The 19,546-nt window shown below is 46.7% G+C and overlaps 1 protein-coding gene across 1 annotated transcript in view; it reads right to left on the bottom strand.

The window, feature by feature from the left end:
- The window catches only part of LOC130205383 (netrin receptor UNC5D-like), a 181,429-nt gene that overhangs the window by 62,697 nt on the left and 99,186 nt on the right, over positions 1–19,546 (bottom strand). The window contains exon 2 of the mRNA XM_056432711.1: positions 6,334–6,543. Within this exon, the coding sequence (XP_056288686.1) occupies positions 6,334–6,543 (210 nt within the window). The remainder of the gene's footprint in view (positions 1–6,333; positions 6,544–19,546) is intronic.

Here is a 19,546-nt window from a genome sequence, read left to right as displayed (position 1 = left end):
CCGCCGCTCGACTAGCAGCGTCTTGTTCCTGGCGTTGGGAGTCGAACTCCAGGCGGCCGTTACGCTTCACGGCTCACCGGGAACCTGCCGTGTCTATTTTTCATACGTCTAGTCATGAAGCCATTTAGCATCATCCAATATTATTCTCAGCACAATTATAAGCTCAATGCAATCGAGTCATCGCTTCTGTAGAAAGTGAATGTAAGCCTGTGTGTGTGTGTGTTGTAGGTAACACTTTAGAGTGGCTGCTCGTGTGTATGTGTGTGTGTGTGTGTGTGTGTGTCTCAAACTTTTCCTTCAACACTTGGCACAAACTTTCTGGATCCCGGCACTCATAACTGACTCAGGCATCCAACAGGGCTACTATAGGCACATCCAGTAAATTGTCAATAAGGGAGTCGGTCCTCCCGATGTTATCTGTACAATAAAAGGAAACATCTTCCAAAGCACATTACTCAACGACAAACCCAATAAACAACAATAAACTCAAAGTGATGCGGACAACAAAGTTTCGGAGAGAACCGGTTTTGATATCCAACATCCGGTGTCTACTTTTTATCTCCCGAAACATCCCTTTATTGATGAATGCAATATATTCCAGCGTGACGGCGAGCCCAGTTCATGGTTTGAAAAGCAACAACATGGTTATTATTCATAATAAGTGCATAATGATAATAAATGAGCATTCCTTACATCCTATATCCTGCAGTGAGACATGACATCTGCGTCTGGTTTGAATCTTCAGAAGGCAAGAAATGATGTTGTGATTGTTGTATATGTACGTGACCTCTCGGCCTGGGGAGGATGCGTACATTGTGCAGACGGCAGTGGAAATGTGATAAACAGATCAGCTCTATTGGCACGAAGCTTCTTCTTTGTTATTCCACTGCTAACCCGTAATGCTGAGCCTCTCAGCTCCAGGTGGAAACACATGGACTACAAGTGGAGAGGAGACAGTTCTCTCAAAGCCTGACGTGCTGCATTTGTTACTGTCTCGGAGAAGTGGCACGAGTTAAGTAACATGCACTCCGGCATCCCGCACTCAATAAAAGCGGTCGGCCGGCTGTCGAGTGCACGCGGTCGTATTGGCTGTGAATGAAAAGAAAAAGAAAAATAACATCTTTAAAGTCTCCGTCTGACACATACAAAGGCTTCGTGGTCATATGCGTGGGGCGCTGGCCGCGCGCTCATTTCTTTGAGTTCTTTTGAAAGTCTCTCTTTTGTTAACATCTTTTACATTTGCGATGCATTTGAAGCAATTTTCACGAGAAGAACTAAGTCGCCCATGTTTGACCTTTTTTGGCAAAGAACTCCCGTTTTCATCCGCAGTGAATCTTAAGAAGTCGCAAGTCCGCGAGGGCTCGCGAGTTGTCACGGAAACGTGAGCAGTTAGGATTAGCGCGCAGAGAGAGAGACGGAGGAGTTGCGGTTATGAAATATTTAGGCTTTGCACGGCGTTCACATCCCACGGATCGAGATGCAACGACTCAGAGTGGACACGGCCGCCCGGGCAGTTCACGGGAGCTGTGGTACTTTCTTCTTCTTCTGGAAGGCGATCTGAGCTCAGACTTAGAGAAACAACATAAAGCAGAAATACAGTATAGATATACACTACCGTTCAAAAGTTTGGGGTCACTTAGAAATGTCTATATTTTTCAAAAAAGATCACATTAATCAGAAACACACTCTCTACATTGTTAATGTGGTAAATGACTATTCTAGGTGGAAACGTCTGGTTTCTAATGAAATATCTCCATAGGTGTAGAGAGGCCCATTTCCATCAACTATCACTCCAGTGTTCTAATGGTACATTGTGTTTGCTAATCGCCTTAGAAGACTAATGTCTGATTAGAAAACCCTTGTGCAATTATGTTAGCACAGCTGAAAACAGTTATGCTGGTGATATAAGCTATACAACTGGCCTTCCTTTGAGCTTGAAGTTTGAAGAACAAAAGTAATACTTCAAATATTAATCATTATTTCTAACCTTGTCAATGTCTTGACTATATTTTCTATTAAATTTTCAATTCATTTGATAAATAAAAGTGAGTTTTCATGGAAGACACGAAATTGTCTGGATGACCCCAAACTTTTGAACGGTAGTGTATATATATATATATATATATATATATATTTATCTCCCTAGCCGAGTAAACAGACGCAGCTTTTGTCCTCCGCCTCAAACCCCCTCCGGTCAAACAACGTTAGGCCACGTGTCGTCGGGTGCGTCTGCATTTAATTCACAGCTTACTGCTGTAATGGCTACGGCCCCCGACTCGCCGCCGGACCCGGGGCCATTCCAGTCGCACTATAACAGCTTGTACCGAGGTACAGTTGCTGGAACGCCTCCGACAGATGAAGCGGGATGGACGGCCGGAGGAGGCAGAGGCGAGGGGTCCGTTTTCTCAGCATGCAGCGTGTTCTGCACACGGCCCGCTTAGTGACCCGCACGCCTCGGAAACGCTCGCTAAATCCTCCGTATCTCACACCTGGGAATACCAAAGCTCGTCCACGCAACAGAGCCACACACCGTGCTCCAGAGCAGGGCATCCGTGTGGGGCTTTCAACCAGAGCACAAACACACACACACACACACACACACACAAGTAGATGCATGCGAGCTGAGATGTGTGCGTTTGTGTTCAAGTGCAAAGAGGAAATATATAGATTATAAAAATACCACGGTGGGAGTGAATGAATTATTCACAAGAAGATATATATATATATACACACACACACATATATATATATATATCATTTCTAATTCATAAAACAATTAATTCATTCATTTTTCTTACTCATATTTCCATATCTGCTTTTAAACACAAACTAATGTGACTGGAATAAGTGACCCTATGAGTTGAAGATCAATAATGATACTGTGACACGGAGAATAATTGTGTCACTGGTTGTCATAGCAACCGTTTCCCGGAACTGGACAATCAGTATTTTTTACTGAAGTACGTGATTTAAAACGGAGGCCACGGCTGCGTAGCGGCACATAAACGTGCTAGTCAGATAATAACAAAGTCATAAAGATTGTTCCTTGAATGTTTGTATGAAATCTCAGAAATGATTGTGATACTTATTGTGACAGGGAATACATCTCGAGAGGCAGATGGCTGACACACCAACTGTATGCAAATATGTAAATAGTCCATTATTCTTTTTTTACGTCTGTGTCTGAGAAAAAGAAGTGGATTTTAAAATATGACAACATTGGTATTGAGCCAAGTGGGAGCCATCTTTTTTTTTTTTAACCTGCAGCATCATAATTGGGACTTCAGTGTACCATTTGTCAGATATGCTCCGAGATGATTTAAGAATGCATCTAGAAATTACACAAATTATTCTTTTTTTTACAGATTCCCAAAAGTATAACACAATTCCCCCACAAAGCATTGGACACTTTTGCATCGTTCTTGTACCGCAAAGCCATAAAGGAACTGGCCAGAGTCGCTTCCGGCTATTCCATTTCCCATTTCAGTTTCCAAAATTCATCACAAAACCAATCAACAATAAATGGAGAAAACAAGGAATTCAGGTCCAAAAAAATATGATGGCGTGTTTGAAAGGACATCTCCGCTCCGCACAGATGCTCAGCAACGGCAACATTAACATGAGAAGCTAGTTACGGCTTTCGGGAGGAGGCGGGTTGGAGGGAGCAGTCACGTCCAAGTGTGGGCTTGAAGAGACGGCCAGGACTAGAATCTAATTATATTGGCATTAATTAAGGGACATTTTGTTCTCCACTTTTTTTGAGTCCTTTGAAGTTGCTGTGACAGTTTCTAGATATTCTCATGTCATGAAAGAGAGCCACTACTTTATAATCTACATTGTGTCGTTTATCCGCGGCGGTGAACTTCTCCATCCAATTTCAATCTGCCCCATCCTGAGTCTGATTGCACCGCTGAGCACCGAGATGATCGGAGACGGCGCCGAATATCTTCTTAATGAACGCCGAACCCCGGCGAGGGGCTTTGCCGACTCGCTGCGCTGTGATGGTACACAACGAAAACCACGGCTGAAGCATCCGGCTGAAGCATCCGCCTGAAGCATCCGCCTGAAGCATTCGCCTGAAGCATCCGCCTGAAGCATCCGGCTGAAGCATCCGTCTGAAGCATCCGCCTGAAGCATCTGGCTGAAGCATCCGGCTGAAGCATCCGCCTGAAGCATCCGGCTGAAGCATCCAGCTGAAGCATCCGCCTGAAGCATCCGCCGGTACAGCAGTGGAGACGTTGTGCCCCCGCACTGCATTCACGGCATTGTTCCATGCGGTTTAATTAAGTTTCTGTTTAATTAAGTTTCTGTTTAATTAAGATGTGTGCAGAATGAAATATTCAAAAGGTCTTCAACTGTATCGGCGCAGCAACACAATATCAACCAAAATGAGCGCATGAGAAAAAAGGTATATGTATGAATGAATGAGTTTAATTATTTCGATCGGCAAAATATCCAACCACCAGGAATTTAAAAAAAGAAGAACGATACACGTGGCTGACCGAAAGGGTTAAGGCTGAAGCTCTCTAGCTTATAAGTGTCCTCACCTATAAATGTTAATAAAAGTAATGCAGTGACTTGTGTTCTTGCCAAATGCATCTGAAAATAAGTACAACAATTCTGCTTACTAGTCAAAATATGTCATATAATACACAATCATATGCCAATTAAATATAATAATAAATGTCTGAAATAAGCACACAAAAAACTCTGTAGAGGGGAAATGCACTTGTGTTATATAATTCAATTTAATAACTCTATTATTATAATGCATACAAAAATAAAACTGTCCCGGCATGAGCCGAGGATCAAGTCGTGAGTTTTATACAGTTTCTCCGAGTCGCTCCACGAATATCTCCCGACTATTTATACACTTTTTTCTGCCTTCGTGAAATCAACATTTCGCAAGCGTTGCTTTTCTTCCCGTGACATCGTCTCCTCGGCTCGGAGCGTCGGCGCTATAGCAACGGGCAGCAAGAGCTTAAACAGGAACACGCTTCATGTTGAGCTCATGCATGGGAACGACTCGCTCATCTGACCGGCGCTCTCTCTCTTTGTGGAACAAAAATATGTTTTTTCTTGTCAATTTTCAAAAATATATATATTTTTTGCTGCTTATCATATTTTTTTTGGCAAAGCTCAAGGTTACAATACTCATTAATAAAACACTTCTCTGTTGTTGCATCTCCCAGCAGCTGGTGGATTGAAGGATAAATACTGGGCTGGACACATCCTTCTACTTTATGAGATACCGGCGCAGGTGGATTTTAAAGAGGCTCTCCTTTTCCCACTTTTATTCTCTTCCTCGTGTCCCAGAGGAAGCGGATATGAATGGGGATAAGGAGGCAGATGGGAGCGGCGCTATGAATCCGGACCAGAGGCAGTTAAAGTTTACAGGTCCATTGTTGGAGGGAGGTATTGATTGGCGCTGTGTGTTAAGTGAAGCATCAACACTGCGGCGCTAATGGCAGCCGAGGCAGCCTCGTAAGTCACAATCAGGTTAAGTGATGGTCATCTGATGCTCAGTGGCCAAATTATATTAGTGGAGCTAACACGTGTGCTTTGTTACACTCACCTGGAATCAGTGACTTCTTTTAAATCACTCCCTAAAACCCATTTTTAAAGAACTACTTTTAAGTGATGTCGTCCTTTTACGCAGTTTTTTGGTTCCCTTAATTTTTGTTGTTTGTCTGTTGTTCTTTATTTTGCATTTGTATTTTTCTATTACATTTGTTTTGCCTTGATTCTCTGTATTATTATTATTATAATTATTATATAGGAGCATAATAAAACAAGTTAAAAAGTTTTAAAATCAAAATCAAACATTATCCTGATACTTTGAACCAAACTTCTCACAATGGTCAATTTAATTACATGTTAGAGGACAAAATAATTCAGTTTTATTTAGTTGTCTATGTGAAATGATGCAATAAAAACAGACTTGTGTTTCAGAAAAAAATACCCCTAAAAAAAAGGGCATTTTTCTTTTCGTTGTTTGAACTCAAAACAACAAAAAGTTGCATTTCGGCGCGTTGCATCAGACGCTCTTCAGAGTTCAGACATAATCCTAAAATTGAACGAGTTCAAATGTGACAAACACAACGTGCACTAAAAAAAGAGTGAGGGAAACACGTTTGCGGGGTCGGACCCGGGCGGCGCCGTAAAGTCCCGTTGGAAAAGTTCATCCTCAAGACTTCCACCTCGCTAAATGTGAACGCCGCCCGCGTCACTCGGAGAGACAGGAAGGAGGCTCGGCGAGGAGAGAGAGTCGGGTCTGAGTAGCGCTAAAGAGTTGTGCCCGTCTCTTTCCCCGCGTGAACACGGTGTCCGTACCTGTCCCCAGATCCGTGTGCTCCTGGGACAAGTGCTGGCTCTGGTGGACCCACTCGCCGTTGCACTTGAAGAAGATCTGAAGAGCGGGCCGAGCTTGACACCGGAGCTTGATGGGGTTGCTCTTGACGATGTAGGCGTCGACGGGCTCCTCCAGGAAGCGGGGGAGCGTGGCGGCCTGGCCGTGCTGCGCGGCCTCACCGCCTCGGGGACCTGGACACGACAAAGAGACCAGTAAAAATGAGACCCGGTGGAAAACAAGGAGCGAGACGCCGATGGACGGATTTGAACCATCTCAGGTTGCACACGCACACACACACAAACACACACACACACACACGCACAGAGACGCACACAAACAGCTCAAAGCCAGCTCGTCCCCCCCCGACTACAATAGATGTTTTCAGAACATAAAGACGGATAAATCTAACTCACTTTTTGCAAATCTGCGATTTTTTATTTTTTAACCCTCCTATTACCTTTGGGGTCAATTTGACCCCATTCAATGTTTGACGTCTCTAAAAAAATGATTAACATTATTTTTTTTGCTTCATATTTCATAACTTTTCCTAATGTATTGGGGACAACTGGGAAAACATAAAATTCACATGATGATATGTTTTCAATGTCCTGAACACAACTTGTACACATCAGTGTTCTTTGGGGTCAATTTGACCCCAGGCTGTTTTTCACTGTGTAGAACATATAAGAAATATCAACTTTTATATTTATTTAAATGGCTATTTACGTAGTCAACAAACAAACATAAAGTACCTGGCACTTAAACTTGGGAAACAATATTAATTCTAATAATTTTCTGGAGGTTTTAATTGCTGGGGTCAAAAAGGGTAAAAGATGTGAGTAAATTTGAAGGTAACAGGAGGGTTAAAAATGAAAATAATAATGAAAATTTGTATTTGACCTTCTCAGGGAAGACGCTACGAGTGAATGAGGCACAAAACAAATGAACTTATACATATCAGCTTGAAAGCTCATGAAGTGTTCTGGAATATTATGTTTAAAGCTGCAAATGAGGCTTCGGCTCACTAAATAACGCCTGAATGTTCATTAATGTCAGAGAATCTGAACATAAGATGAAGCCAGGTCCAAAATTATTGTAATATTTGCCATGTTTTTAGAAATAAATTAGTTTGAATCAGAATATGAATGATATCTGAACAAACAACGGCCTGTAGAGTTATTTATTATTAAGTATGGAGACACTTCAGGTGAAGATAATAATAACTTTGAGTGAATATTGGAGAAACCAAAACGAAAATGTATATTATAAAAGTTATCTTTTCACTAGCCTGAAAAAGGACGTGCTATGAAAAGAAAATATGGCTAAAAGAAAACAGTTTTGCTTGTATTGTATCACTTAAATAATGTATTATTTAGTTATTTTCTACTGACATCATTAGTTAGAGGAGTGGGGTGATGGATGCTAACAAGTACAATACAATCTGATTGGCTGGAGAGAAATCAGGATTTCATGGCGAGTGTTCAGGGGGAAGACTCTCAGAAACGTGTCGCTCAAGCCGCCCGCCGCGCTACGAGTCTCACGTGACCCCCGCACGACCCCGACATGTCGACGCAGACATTCTCCGATCAGACGGATCCCCGGTCGACTTCTCTGATCCCTCACATGTTCCCTTAAAGGTCCTTAACTCTGAGATGGATGCTCAACACGCTGCAGCGCCTCACAGACGGCGTGAGCTGCTCGCCGTCTGGGGGCTGCGGTGGAGTCGGCGCACGTCTCCCGCTACTTCTAAGTGTAATTAAACTCTGACTAATCCCGTCGTTTGCTGGAACCTCTTTCATGCAAGTGTGAAGGGTTTAGTGAGGCAAGACACCCCCCCCCCTCTCCCCCAGCCTGCAACCGCCACGCTTCTCCACAGTGATGGGTGTACATCTGAAAACCCCATCAGGATTAGAGAACTCTCTCTCTCTCTCTCTCTCTCTGTGTCTCTCTCTCTCTCTGTGTCTGTCTGTCTCTCTCTCTCTGTGTCTCTCTCTCTGTGTCTGTCTCTCTCTCTCTCTGTGTCTCTCTCTCTCTCTCTGTGTGTGTGTCTCTCTCTCTCTCTCTCTCTCTCTGTGTCTGTCTCTCTCTCTCTGTGTCTCTCTCTCTCTCTCTCTCTCTCTCTCTCTCTCTCTCTCTCTCTGTCTGTGTCTCTCTCTCTCTCTCTCTCTGTGTCTGTCTCTCTCTCTCTGTGTCTCTCTCTCTCTGTCTCTATCTCTCTCTCTCTCTCACTCTCTCCAGCTAATCCAATCCTCCTACCTTGTTCCTGTCTCCTGATTGAGGAGCAATAGATAAAAAGACTGTGTGATTCCCTCTTTGAGAAAATCACACACACACACACACACACACACACACACACACACACACACACACACACACACACACACACACAGTGCAACACGTTCAGGTGCTCTCTCTCATTCCCTGGAACTGAGGCTGAACAAAGAGACGTGCTTTTTAATTTCAAAACGACTCGCCCCGGGCGAGCCTTTCCTGAACGGCGGCGCTCCAATATGTTGTTGTTGTTGTTTTCACCGACGTTTGTGCGTCTGTGTTTGTGGCCGGATGCAAAACACGAGACGTGTGCTGGCATCCCGGTTGACGATAGATGGGAACATGAATACGCAAACACACACACACACAGAGCTGTCAGGCAACGCCACGGCCCTCCGAGTCACGACTCATTTGTTACAACATCGGGTTTTATGCTAACGCGTGACGCCTCCACCGGAGCGCGGCGCGGCGAAGCTCCGCCGCTTTTACTCCGCCGATGGGTCGCCCGCTTTACGTCGTGCAGCAGGCGGGCGGGTATCGCGGCAGACTGATTGGGCGACGCCCGAGGAACGACAGTCTGCTGTGATTGAACCTCGGGCCGGCGGGGAGACGGCACGAGCACTTAACGGCCTCCGGGAATAGACGGCGAGGTGCGGCCGCGGAGACGACGGTCACCGGCGCCGGCTGAAACAAAGCGGCCCGTGGGCGGGGCTTCTGTTTCCCACGTCCACCGCTCATTTACATCCGTGGGGATGTCACCCGGGAGCGTCGCGGCGCTACAATCGGAAAAAGGCCGAAGACCAATTTCTCTCCTCGACGCGCTCGAGCCGCCGTCGTTCACGGCGACCGCGCTCCCTCTTGATCTACAGCCGGCGGCGCCGCACGGCCGGAACACGCGAGAGGCTCGGACACACGGAGGGAAACAAGACGGCACCGCCAACGAGCTGAGTGATGGCTTCATCAGCCTCTCTCTCTCGCTCTCGCTCTTATTCTCTCCCTCTTGCCCCACTCTACATAATACTAAATTCTCTCTCTCTTATTCTCTCTCTCTTATTTTCTCTCTCTCTTATTCTCTCTCTTATTCTCTCCCTCTTGCCCCACTCTACATAATACTAAATTATCTCTCTCTTATTCTCTCTCTCTTATTCTCTCTCTCTTATTTTCTCCCTCTTGCCCCACTCTACATAATACTAAATTCTCTCTCTCTTATTCTCTCTCTCTTGCCCCACTCTACATAATACTAAATTCTCTCTCTTCTCTCTCTCATTTTCTCCTCTTGCCCCACTCTACATAATACTAAATTATCTCTCTTATTCTCTCTCTCTCTTATTTTCTCCCTCTTGCCCCACTCTACATAATACTAAATTATCTCTCTTATTCTCTCTCTCTCTTATTTTCTCCCTCTTGCCCCACTCTACATAATACTAAATTCTCTCTCTCTTATTCTCTCTCTCTTATTTTCTCCCTCTTGCCCCACTCTACATAATACTAAATTATCTCTCTCTTATTCTCTCTCTCTCTTATTTTCTCCCTCTTGCCCCACTCTACATAATACTAAATTATCTCTCTCTTATTCTCTCTCTCTCTTATTTTCTCCCTCTTGCCCCACTCTACATAATACTAAATTCTCTCTCTCTCTTATTCTCTCTCTCTTATTCTCTGGGGGGGGGGGTGTACAGTTAACCCCACGCCGTCGACTTTGCAGAGCACATGGACCTCCTGTCCGATCTCGGGGCTCCCACTCAGGACCGGAGACGTGTCGGTGTCAGACGAGGAACGGCCGCTGGATCTCACGACCCAATAAAGACGTGAAAAGTTCAAAAGTTAGGGGTCACCCAGGACATTTCGTGTCTTTCCATGAAAACTCACAATTTTATGATCAAATGAATTGCAAAATGAATAGAAAATATAGTCAAGGCATTGACAAGGTTAGAAATAATGATTTTATTTGAAATACGAATGTTTTTCTTCAAACTTGTCGCTCAAAGGAAGGAACGTTTTATAGCTTCTCTCAGCAGCATAACTGTTTTCAGCTGTGCTAACATAAATGCACAAGGGTTTTCTACCCCTCCATTAGCCTTCCAAGGCGAGAACACAATGTACCATGAGAACACTGGAGATGGGCCTCTAGACACCTATGTAGAGATTATTTTAAAATCCAGATGTTTCCACCTAGAATAGTAAATTACCACATTAACAATGTATATTTCAGATTAATTTAAGGTTATCTTCATTGAAAAATAAGGACATTTCAAAGTGACCCCAAACTGTTGGACCGTCCGCCATGTGCGTGCAACGCCGCGCCGACGAGCTCGTGAACACAACCCCGAGGTCGTTGACAGGAGTTGACATTCAAGCGTTCGACATTACCGGCCCGTCTTTCAACCTTTCCCCCGTCAGCAACAACAACCTGTTAATCATCCGCCGGTTCAGCAGCCGCTCGGCCGTCAACACGCCGCCGCCGCTCTACCTCAAATCCACAAATGACACACACTTCCCGCGATGCAGAACTGATTGCGCTGGAGGAGGACGTGAGGGGTGGGGGGGGGGGGTCCTCTTTGTTGAAGAGGCTGTTGCCTCCTGACCCTGAACCCCCCGCCTCCGCACGCACTGTGCAGGAAGTCATCGCGAACGCCTCTCTGACAACACAAACAAGCTCAATCCGATCGTCCTTTTGACAATTTGGAGCAAAACAATTAGTCGCGGGTTAATACGGGTTAATCGCGGTCGCCGTTGGGGCACTCGGGGCCTCGCTCGCAACCGCAGCTGAGCGCCGCTCCCCCCGACGGGGTCGTCGTGTTTCAACGTCACGGAAACGACTCGCCGTACCGGCGTTACGGCCGAGACTCAACGCAAGGTGTACTTCACTGTATTTAAAATGATTCATTGGCAAACAGTCTAAATGTTGCCTTCTGCTTGTATCCACACGGACACCCACCCACCCAGGCATGCATCCTGCAGAGATCTGCGTCCTCACCCAGACCAGAGTCAGTATCTTAGGCTCTAAAGGTGCGTTCACACCATAAGCGTCGAAACGCTCCGTGAGGGGCGGGGCTTATCTCTGTGTCTCGTCTCCGTAAAGACCGTTATCATCTCCTTCATCCACCAGAAGAACTAACCACTAGTTCTGCTTTATATTTGTCGTGGACGTCCCACACACTAACGCCCTCGTGTTTGGGTTCATGACATCACCCGTAGGCTCACTCAGCTCGGTCACTTTCACCGATGAAGTTACTGTTACGTCTGAAAGACTTCCGCTTCCAGCTACGAGAGCGGAACTGGAGAGCTGATTGGCCCGAGTTGCGAGATGACCGCCTCAAAGTTGAAATATTTCAACTCGGGGCGAAAATTGCGCCGCTGAAAACGCGTCGCCCACATCGCGTCGCCCCAAACGCACCGCCCGGGAAAATATCGCGTCTATCGCAGCCACACGCGTCTGTACATTGACTTTTCATGGGATTCGGTCGCGCGAAAAAATTGTTTCGCTTTTGGTGTGAACGCACCTTTAGTGGCCCCGTTGCTACAGTAGCTCCTCCCTGCGACCTTCGATGTGTTAATACATTCACACCAAACATGTTGGCTTCACTGTGAAAGAGTTATTTATTGACATATTTGTGTCCGTTTTCCATTTAACGGGTTCTTCGTGAATAATGTGCATTGGAGCGCGTTGAATGGAGAAAGCCAGCGTCACAAAGGTGTGATCTCTGCTTTCAGACCAACGACTGTGACTCTCCTGCTGCAGCACGATGTGAACCGCAGGCATGAACGAGGAGAAAACAGGAGACGGTGTGTGTGTGTGTGTCAGCGGGAAAGAAAGGGAAGCAAACTCAGAGGGTGGGAGAGAATATATTGCGTTAATAAAATGCAACATTGCCTTGAATGTGTTATCCAATAATCACTGGCTCGGAGCCGGCAACATTTCTCATTTTCAGAATGAATCTCACATGTGAGCCGCTGCTCTTGCTATTAATATCCTAGAAAATGCCGCAGTTTTTAAATAACAACAACTGTCACAGATATCGTGCATCGCAAGCTCGATTTAAAGGGAGAAGTTTATTTTAAAAAAAGAACGTCGGAGAACACGGCAAAGTTCTCCGACGGCTTCAACTCACTCCTCAGCATTCGGTATTAATAAGCGGGAAGCAGCTGCCTAGCCATGAATTAACACCAAAAAAAACAAAAATCTCCTAATTAATTCTAAGTTCGTTAATTAACACCCAGTGGCATAAATGTTTGTGAATTATTTCACCATGTTGACATTTTAGTAACAGGTTTGAGGAATAAGGTGGTTAGCTGGTGAATGAGTAGAGGAGGGGGGGCTGCAGGAGTGTACGGTGGCTTTAGTGTAAACACCGACTTTCGGGCTCACGCGTCGGCGTCATGAACGTGAATAAATACAGCTCGGCGATGGTCAGTGCTGCATTAAATCGTGAGGTTCCTTCACACACTACGGGCACTGCTGACGCAGAGCCGCGGCAGATGGACGGCCTGGATCGGGGATCAGAGGTGAAGCGAGCAGAGGAGACGGGGGCGGCGGGGAAACCGGCGAGGCAGATGATAGGTGGGTGTCGGAGATAGCGAGAGCGCGGCGGAGCATCTGTTCGGATCAGCCGGGTCGCGCGGCGGGAAGACGGAAGAGCGTTCGGCGAATTCTCAGGAAGTGCGTATTAAAACCAGTTAAAAAAAAAAATCTGGCTCCTCTCAGCCAACTTTTTCCTCACTGAAGGAAACCACCTCCTTCCTCACACACACACACACACAGGGTTCTTACACATTTTGACCGATGGATTTCCATGACTTTTCCATGACTTTAAACCAAATTTCCATGACCAAACTGAAATCTCGGTAAAAACATGAACAATTTAGAACATTTTGCGTATTGAGAGCGTACGCCGGCTTATATTTTGAGCGACTTTCTTTAAAAAGCATATTAATTATTTCAAACTCGGTGTAAATGAACATGTGATCATTACACATTTCCATGACTTTTCCAAAACTTTTCTGATTTAAGTTTTTTCCATGGCTTTTCCAGGCCTGGAAATGACCATTTTAAAATTCCATGACTTTTCCAGGTTTTCCATAACCGTACGAACCTTGCACACACACACACACACACACACACAGACACATATACAGACACACACAGACACACCTCCTCTGAGAATACGGGCCTTCTTGAGAGAGGCGTCAACACGTGAAGGCTGATTGTGTTCCGTGTTTTGCCGACACCACCCACCACTGAACCACATCAAACGCATCAACCGAGGACTCAAGGTGGTCCCCCCTGACAAGCTGACAGCTCATGTACTGCTCGGCAACCGTGTTATGCGCAACAGCTGGATGCACGCCGTCCAACCGCTCATGGTGTTAGAACTACGGGCCAGATTCTATAAGAGCCAGATTTGATGTCATTATTTAAAGTCGCATCCTTTTTCCTTGGTGTCCCGGGCGCTCCTCTCCTCCCTGTGTCCGCAGGGCACGCTCACATTGACTTCTGTCAGACTGCAGAAATGGCCGCCGCTCTGAATCCACTCCCTGACGCGCGGCGACGGGAGTCACGGGCGAGGCGTTTCCGCGCCGCCTCCCAGACTCTTAAAAAGACAGCACGGCCTCCAAAGAAAGAGATGCCAGAGCGCTTTGTTCAAGAATTGATGCGAGAGCCTCTGATCTGGCATCTCAGGACACACACACACACACACTCAGATGGTGTGCGTCTGTGCCACAACTGAAGCCCTCCCTGGCAGAGACAGTTTTCCCTTACACACACACGCGCCAGATGTTGTTTAATCAAAACACGGCCAGACAAATGTTGACTGACTCTTTGCTCCAACTGTCTGTTTTCCTCTCAGACGACCACATTTCAGAGACTTCATTTCCCCCCCGGTGTTGATTCAATGGAGGTCTGCTCATTCCTGGGCGGGCGAAAAGGAATCGTGGGTCAGCAAAGCCCGGCTTCACACACTGCTCCGGTACAACCGAGCTCTTAGCTGTGGAAGAAGCAGCGGGGGGGGGGGGGGGGGGTAGGAGCCTTCTTTAAGCACACCTGGATGGTGGAGAAATAAAGAATGAAGCGCTCCTATATATTTTTTCTCCATCAAGATTGGTCCTGTGCATCTGAGGGGAGCAACGCACGAAAAATATAGAAACGGCGGCGAGTCGCTCGCCTTCACGGTCGTACTCCTGTACGTTTTGACGTGTTAAGAGCAATGTGGCAAGATGTTGTGCAAAATGGCTGACATGTTGAGAGGAGAGAGGAGTGTTTATGTGATGATTCAGTTTAGTTATGGTTTTGTTGTGTGCCTTTTTGTGTTTTTCTTCTGTCTCCTCCTCCCTTCTCTGTTTTCCTCTGCAGGCCTGGTGTGTGACAGGGAGTTGGCTGGCTCCTCCCAGCAGCAAGCGAGGCACACCTGTTTCCACTCACCTAATCACCTGTGTATAAAGGCCCAGTCCTCTTGCCACTTCCCTGCCAGATAATTCCTTGTGTTCGACCCTACGGTGTGTCTCGCTGCTATCCTGGATTTGTGCCTCCTGTCTCTGACGTCTCCGTGCCAGCCAGCTTCCTGCCTCCACTGCCTTTTTTCTTTGCCTCTGCTTATCTAAGAATAAACTTTTTGCTTTTGATCATCTCTCTAAGTCTTTTGCTTTGGGGTCCAGTGTCTCTAGGGCGTAACAGAATTATCTGGCCACAGTATGGACCCCGCAGAGACTGAGAGAATTAAGCAGGCTCTTTCCTCACAAGGAGCTCGTGTGGGGCAGCACGAACGAGCTCTGCAAGGAATCATGGAATCCCTCCAGAACCTTGATGCCGGTGTAACTCAGCTCAGCAGCCGCCTGACCCAGTTTTCCACCCAGCTCAACGTTCTGACGGCTCCAGCTCCTGCTTCACCGCCTCCAGCTCCAGAGATTCAAGTCATTCATCCCGGCCAACCCCGTGAGGTATTCAGGTGATTCAGGGACATGCAGTCAGTTTCTTCACCAGTGCTCCCTAGTCTTTGATCAGCAGCCTTTAACTTACTCCTCTGACAAGACTAGGATAGCTTTCGTTATGAGTTTGTTATCGGGTAAAGCGTCTGCATGGGCGGTGGTCATAGCCAAGGGTAATCCAGCTATCTATAACTCCTTTCCTGTGTTTGAGACTGCTAGAAAACAGACTTTATGTGAAGGCTGAGAAGTGTGCATTTCATGTTTCCTCTGTTTCATTCCTGGGTTTTGTGGTCGAGAAGGGGCAGATCAGAGCCGACCCTGCCAAAGTCATGGCAGTGGCCGAATGGCCCACTCCTACAACGAGAAAGCAACTCCAAAGGTTCCTTGGTTTTGCCAATTTTTACCGCAGGTTTATTCGTGACTATAGTCGAGCAGCCGCCCCACTCACCAAGCTCACCTCAGTTAAAGTTCCCTTTGTGTGGTCATCTGCAGCTGAGGCTGCTTTTGCTAGGTTGAAGTGTTTGTTTTCCTCTGCTCCTGTGTTGTCTCATCCTGATTCTTCAGCTCCTTTCGTAGTCGAAGTGGATGCCTCCGACACTGGTGTCGGGGCAGTCCTCTCCCAGCGCTCAGCCTCCGACCAGAAGTTGCATCCCTGCGCCTTCTTTTCCCGCCGGCTCTCCCCGGCAGAAAGGAACTATGATGTGGGCAACCGGGAGCTGCTGGCAGTAGTCTTAGCCCTACAGGAATGGAGGCACTGGCTGGAGGGCACGACTCACCCGTTTGTGGTATGGACTGACCACAGAAACTTATCGTATCTCCGTTCTGCTCGTAGGCTCAACTCTCGCCAGGCTCGGTGGGCGCTTTTTCTGGGCCGGTTCAGCTTCACCCTCACCTATCGGCCAGGCTCACGGAACGTCAAGGCGGATGCCCTGTCACGTCAGTTCGCTCCTCCGGTTGAGGAGTCCTCCGTGGGGACCATTCTGCCATCCTCCTGTGTGGTGGGAGCAGCCAGGTGGGAAGTTGAGAGGGTGGTCCAGGAGGCACAAGAGGACCATCCAGCTCCTGAGGATTGTCCACCGGGTCGGATGTTCGTTCCACCGCCGCCAGATCTTCAGTGCTCCAGTGGGGACATGATGCTAAGATAGCTTGCCATCCAGGAGCACCGGACTCTAGGCCTCCTCCAGCAATGCTTCTGGTGGCCCTCCATGTCCTCTGACACCAAGGAGTATGTCGCCGCCTGCTCCGTCTGCGCCCGCAGTAAGGCATCCCACCGCGCCCCTGCTGGCCTTCTCCGCCCTCTTCCCATTCCTCATCGGCCTTGGTCTCACATCGCCATGGACTTCGTGACGGGTCTTCCCCCATCGGAGGGTAATACAGTTATCCTGACTATTGTTGACCGCTTTTCCAAGGCCGCACATTTCATTCCCCTGCCTAAATTACCTTCTGCTCTGGAGACTGCTACACTAGTCACCCAGCATGTTTTTAGATTGCATGGCATTCTCAGGACATTGTTTCAGACAGGGGTCCGCAATTTACCTCTCGAGTTTGGAAGGCTTTTTGCCAGGCGTTGGGGGCGTCGGCCAGTCTGTCATCAGGTTACCACCCGCAGACCAATGGCCAGACTGAGCGTGCTAATCAGGACCTGGAGGCAGCCCTTCGCTGTGTCTCTTCTCGCCATCCAGTCTCCTGGGCCTCCCACCTGCCTTGGGTTGAATATGCCCACAACTCCCTGGTTTGCTCCGCCACAGGTATGTCTCCATTCATGGCTTCTATGGGGTTCCAACCCCTCTCTTCCCACCCAAGAGAGGGATGTGGCAGTTCCCTCAGTGCAGGGGCATCTTGGCGTGCCCGCAGAGTCTGGCATGAAGCCGGGCAGCTCTCACTCGCACTGCTGCTCGCAACCAAAGACTTGCAGACCGCCATCGCACTCCAGCCCCGGACTACCAGCCCGGCCAGAAGGTCTGGTTGTCCTCCCGTGATCTTCCACTCCAGACTGAGTCCCGCAAACTGGCACCCAGATACATTGGGCCGTTTGTGATTGAACGGATTATTAATCCCGCTGTGGTTAGGCTCAAGCTGCCTGCTGGCTTGAAGGTCCACCCATAATTCCATGTTTCACTGCTCAAACCAGTTTCCTCCAGTCCTCTGAGTCCTCCGGCCGAGCCCCCTCCTCCCCCCCGGATTATTGACAATCACCCTGCTTTCACCGTCCAGCGGTTGTTGGATGTGCGTAGGCGAGGCCGGGGGTTCCAGTACTTGGTGGATTGGGAGGGATACGGGCTAGAGGAGCGTTCGTGGATCTCCCGCTCCCTTATTTTGGACCCTGATCTCCTTAGGGACTTTTATATTAGGTAGCCGGGTAGGACGCCAGGAGGCGTCCGTTGAGGGGGGGGTACTGTGATGATTCAGTTTAGTTATGGTTTTGTTGTGTGCCTTTTTGTGTTTTCTTCTGTCTCCTCCTCCCTTGTTTTCCTCTGCAGGCCTGGTGTGTGACAGCGAGTTGGCTGGCTCCTCCCAGCAGCAAGCGAGGCACACCTGTTTCCACTCACCTAATCACCTGTGTATAAAGGCCCAGTCCTCTTGCCACTTCCCTGCCAGATAATTCCTTGTGTTCGACCCTACGGTGTGTCTCGCTGCTATCCTGGATTTGTGCCTCCTGTCTCTGACGTCTCCGTGCCAGCCAGCTTCCTGCCTCCACTGCCTTTTTTCTTTGCCTCTGCTTATCTAAGAATAAACTTTTTGCTTTTGATCATCTCTCTAAGTCTTTTGCTTTGGGGTCCAGTGTCTCTAGGGCGTAACAGTTTATTTGGTTTCATCCCTCAGGCAGAATACAGGCCGACCTCCTGTTGCTGAGAGGAAGACGAGAGCAGGAGAAGACATATATATATATGATCTAATCATTGTTTTTATTCACAGTTGATATTAATACAACAGTAGGACATGATGGTGACTATAAAGAACAAGTATTGGTATCTGTTTAAGTTGGGATTTAAATGAACTGAAGATGAGCATTAGAAGTATCGATGTTATAAAAGACATCCTGACTTCCATAGTAATGAAAGCAGCTGTGAGTCCGGGTGAGGTAATGTCAGTGGATGGGAGCGAGAAATAAGAAGAAGACTCATTTGTTGAGTGTTTCTGTATTTTATATAAAGCACCGGGTAAAATCACTGGAGTTTGGAGATGTAGCACAAGCTACCGCTGAGTATTAATAATCCAGAGGTTCACGTAGCAAAGGAAGAGTAGAGTAGCCAATCAGCGTCCACAAATAGATTCAGCTTTGGGCCAAAGTCGTTTGGCCCAAAGCTGAATCTGCGCGCTCTCGTCAGATCTTGAGGCGTAACTTTAACGACGCTACAATGGCGGGAACGAGCACTACTGTTCCAAGAAGACCCAACTATATTATTTATATATATATATATTTAAAAATCACATATATACACACTATATATATATATATTCAATCATACAATTCAGTATATTAATACATATTATATAATAATATTCAGTATTAAATAAACATACCTTATATATAAATCACATATATATACTTATATATATGGTATTTATATAACATTATACTGAATATTTGTCTGTGATATATATATATATATATATATAATTATTATATAATATAATTGATTAGATGGACCTACCAAAAAACATGTCCACAGTTGATTGTAAGTATTGCAAACGCAGCAAAAACAAAACGCAGCTTTAGATGCAATAACTTTTTAATTCCTTGAGAATTTCATAAAAACCCAGCAGGAATATATTTTGTTGTCAAAACAAAATATCTTACTTCCTAAAAATCTTTTAGAAAGTAAGCATCCATGTGCACAAAATAAAGCATATATATATATGTGTGTGTGTGTGAGTGTACAGTCTGTGTATGTCAGGGTGAATGTGTGTCACCTCCAAACACTAAGGTGTATATCTCTGTGTGTCTCCATCGGTGTTGTGACAGCTTGCCAGCCTGGCTGTGGCAGGCGGGAGATA

Source organism: Pseudoliparis swirei, chromosome 15, assembly GCF_029220125.1.
Source record: "Pseudoliparis swirei isolate HS2019 ecotype Mariana Trench chromosome 15, NWPU_hadal_v1, whole genome shotgun sequence".
Lineage (NCBI taxonomy): Eukaryota > Metazoa > Chordata > Actinopteri > Perciformes > Liparidae > Pseudoliparis > Pseudoliparis swirei.
Note: the sequence above shows the minus strand (reverse complement) of the source record. Positions and strands in the feature narration are given on the sequence as shown.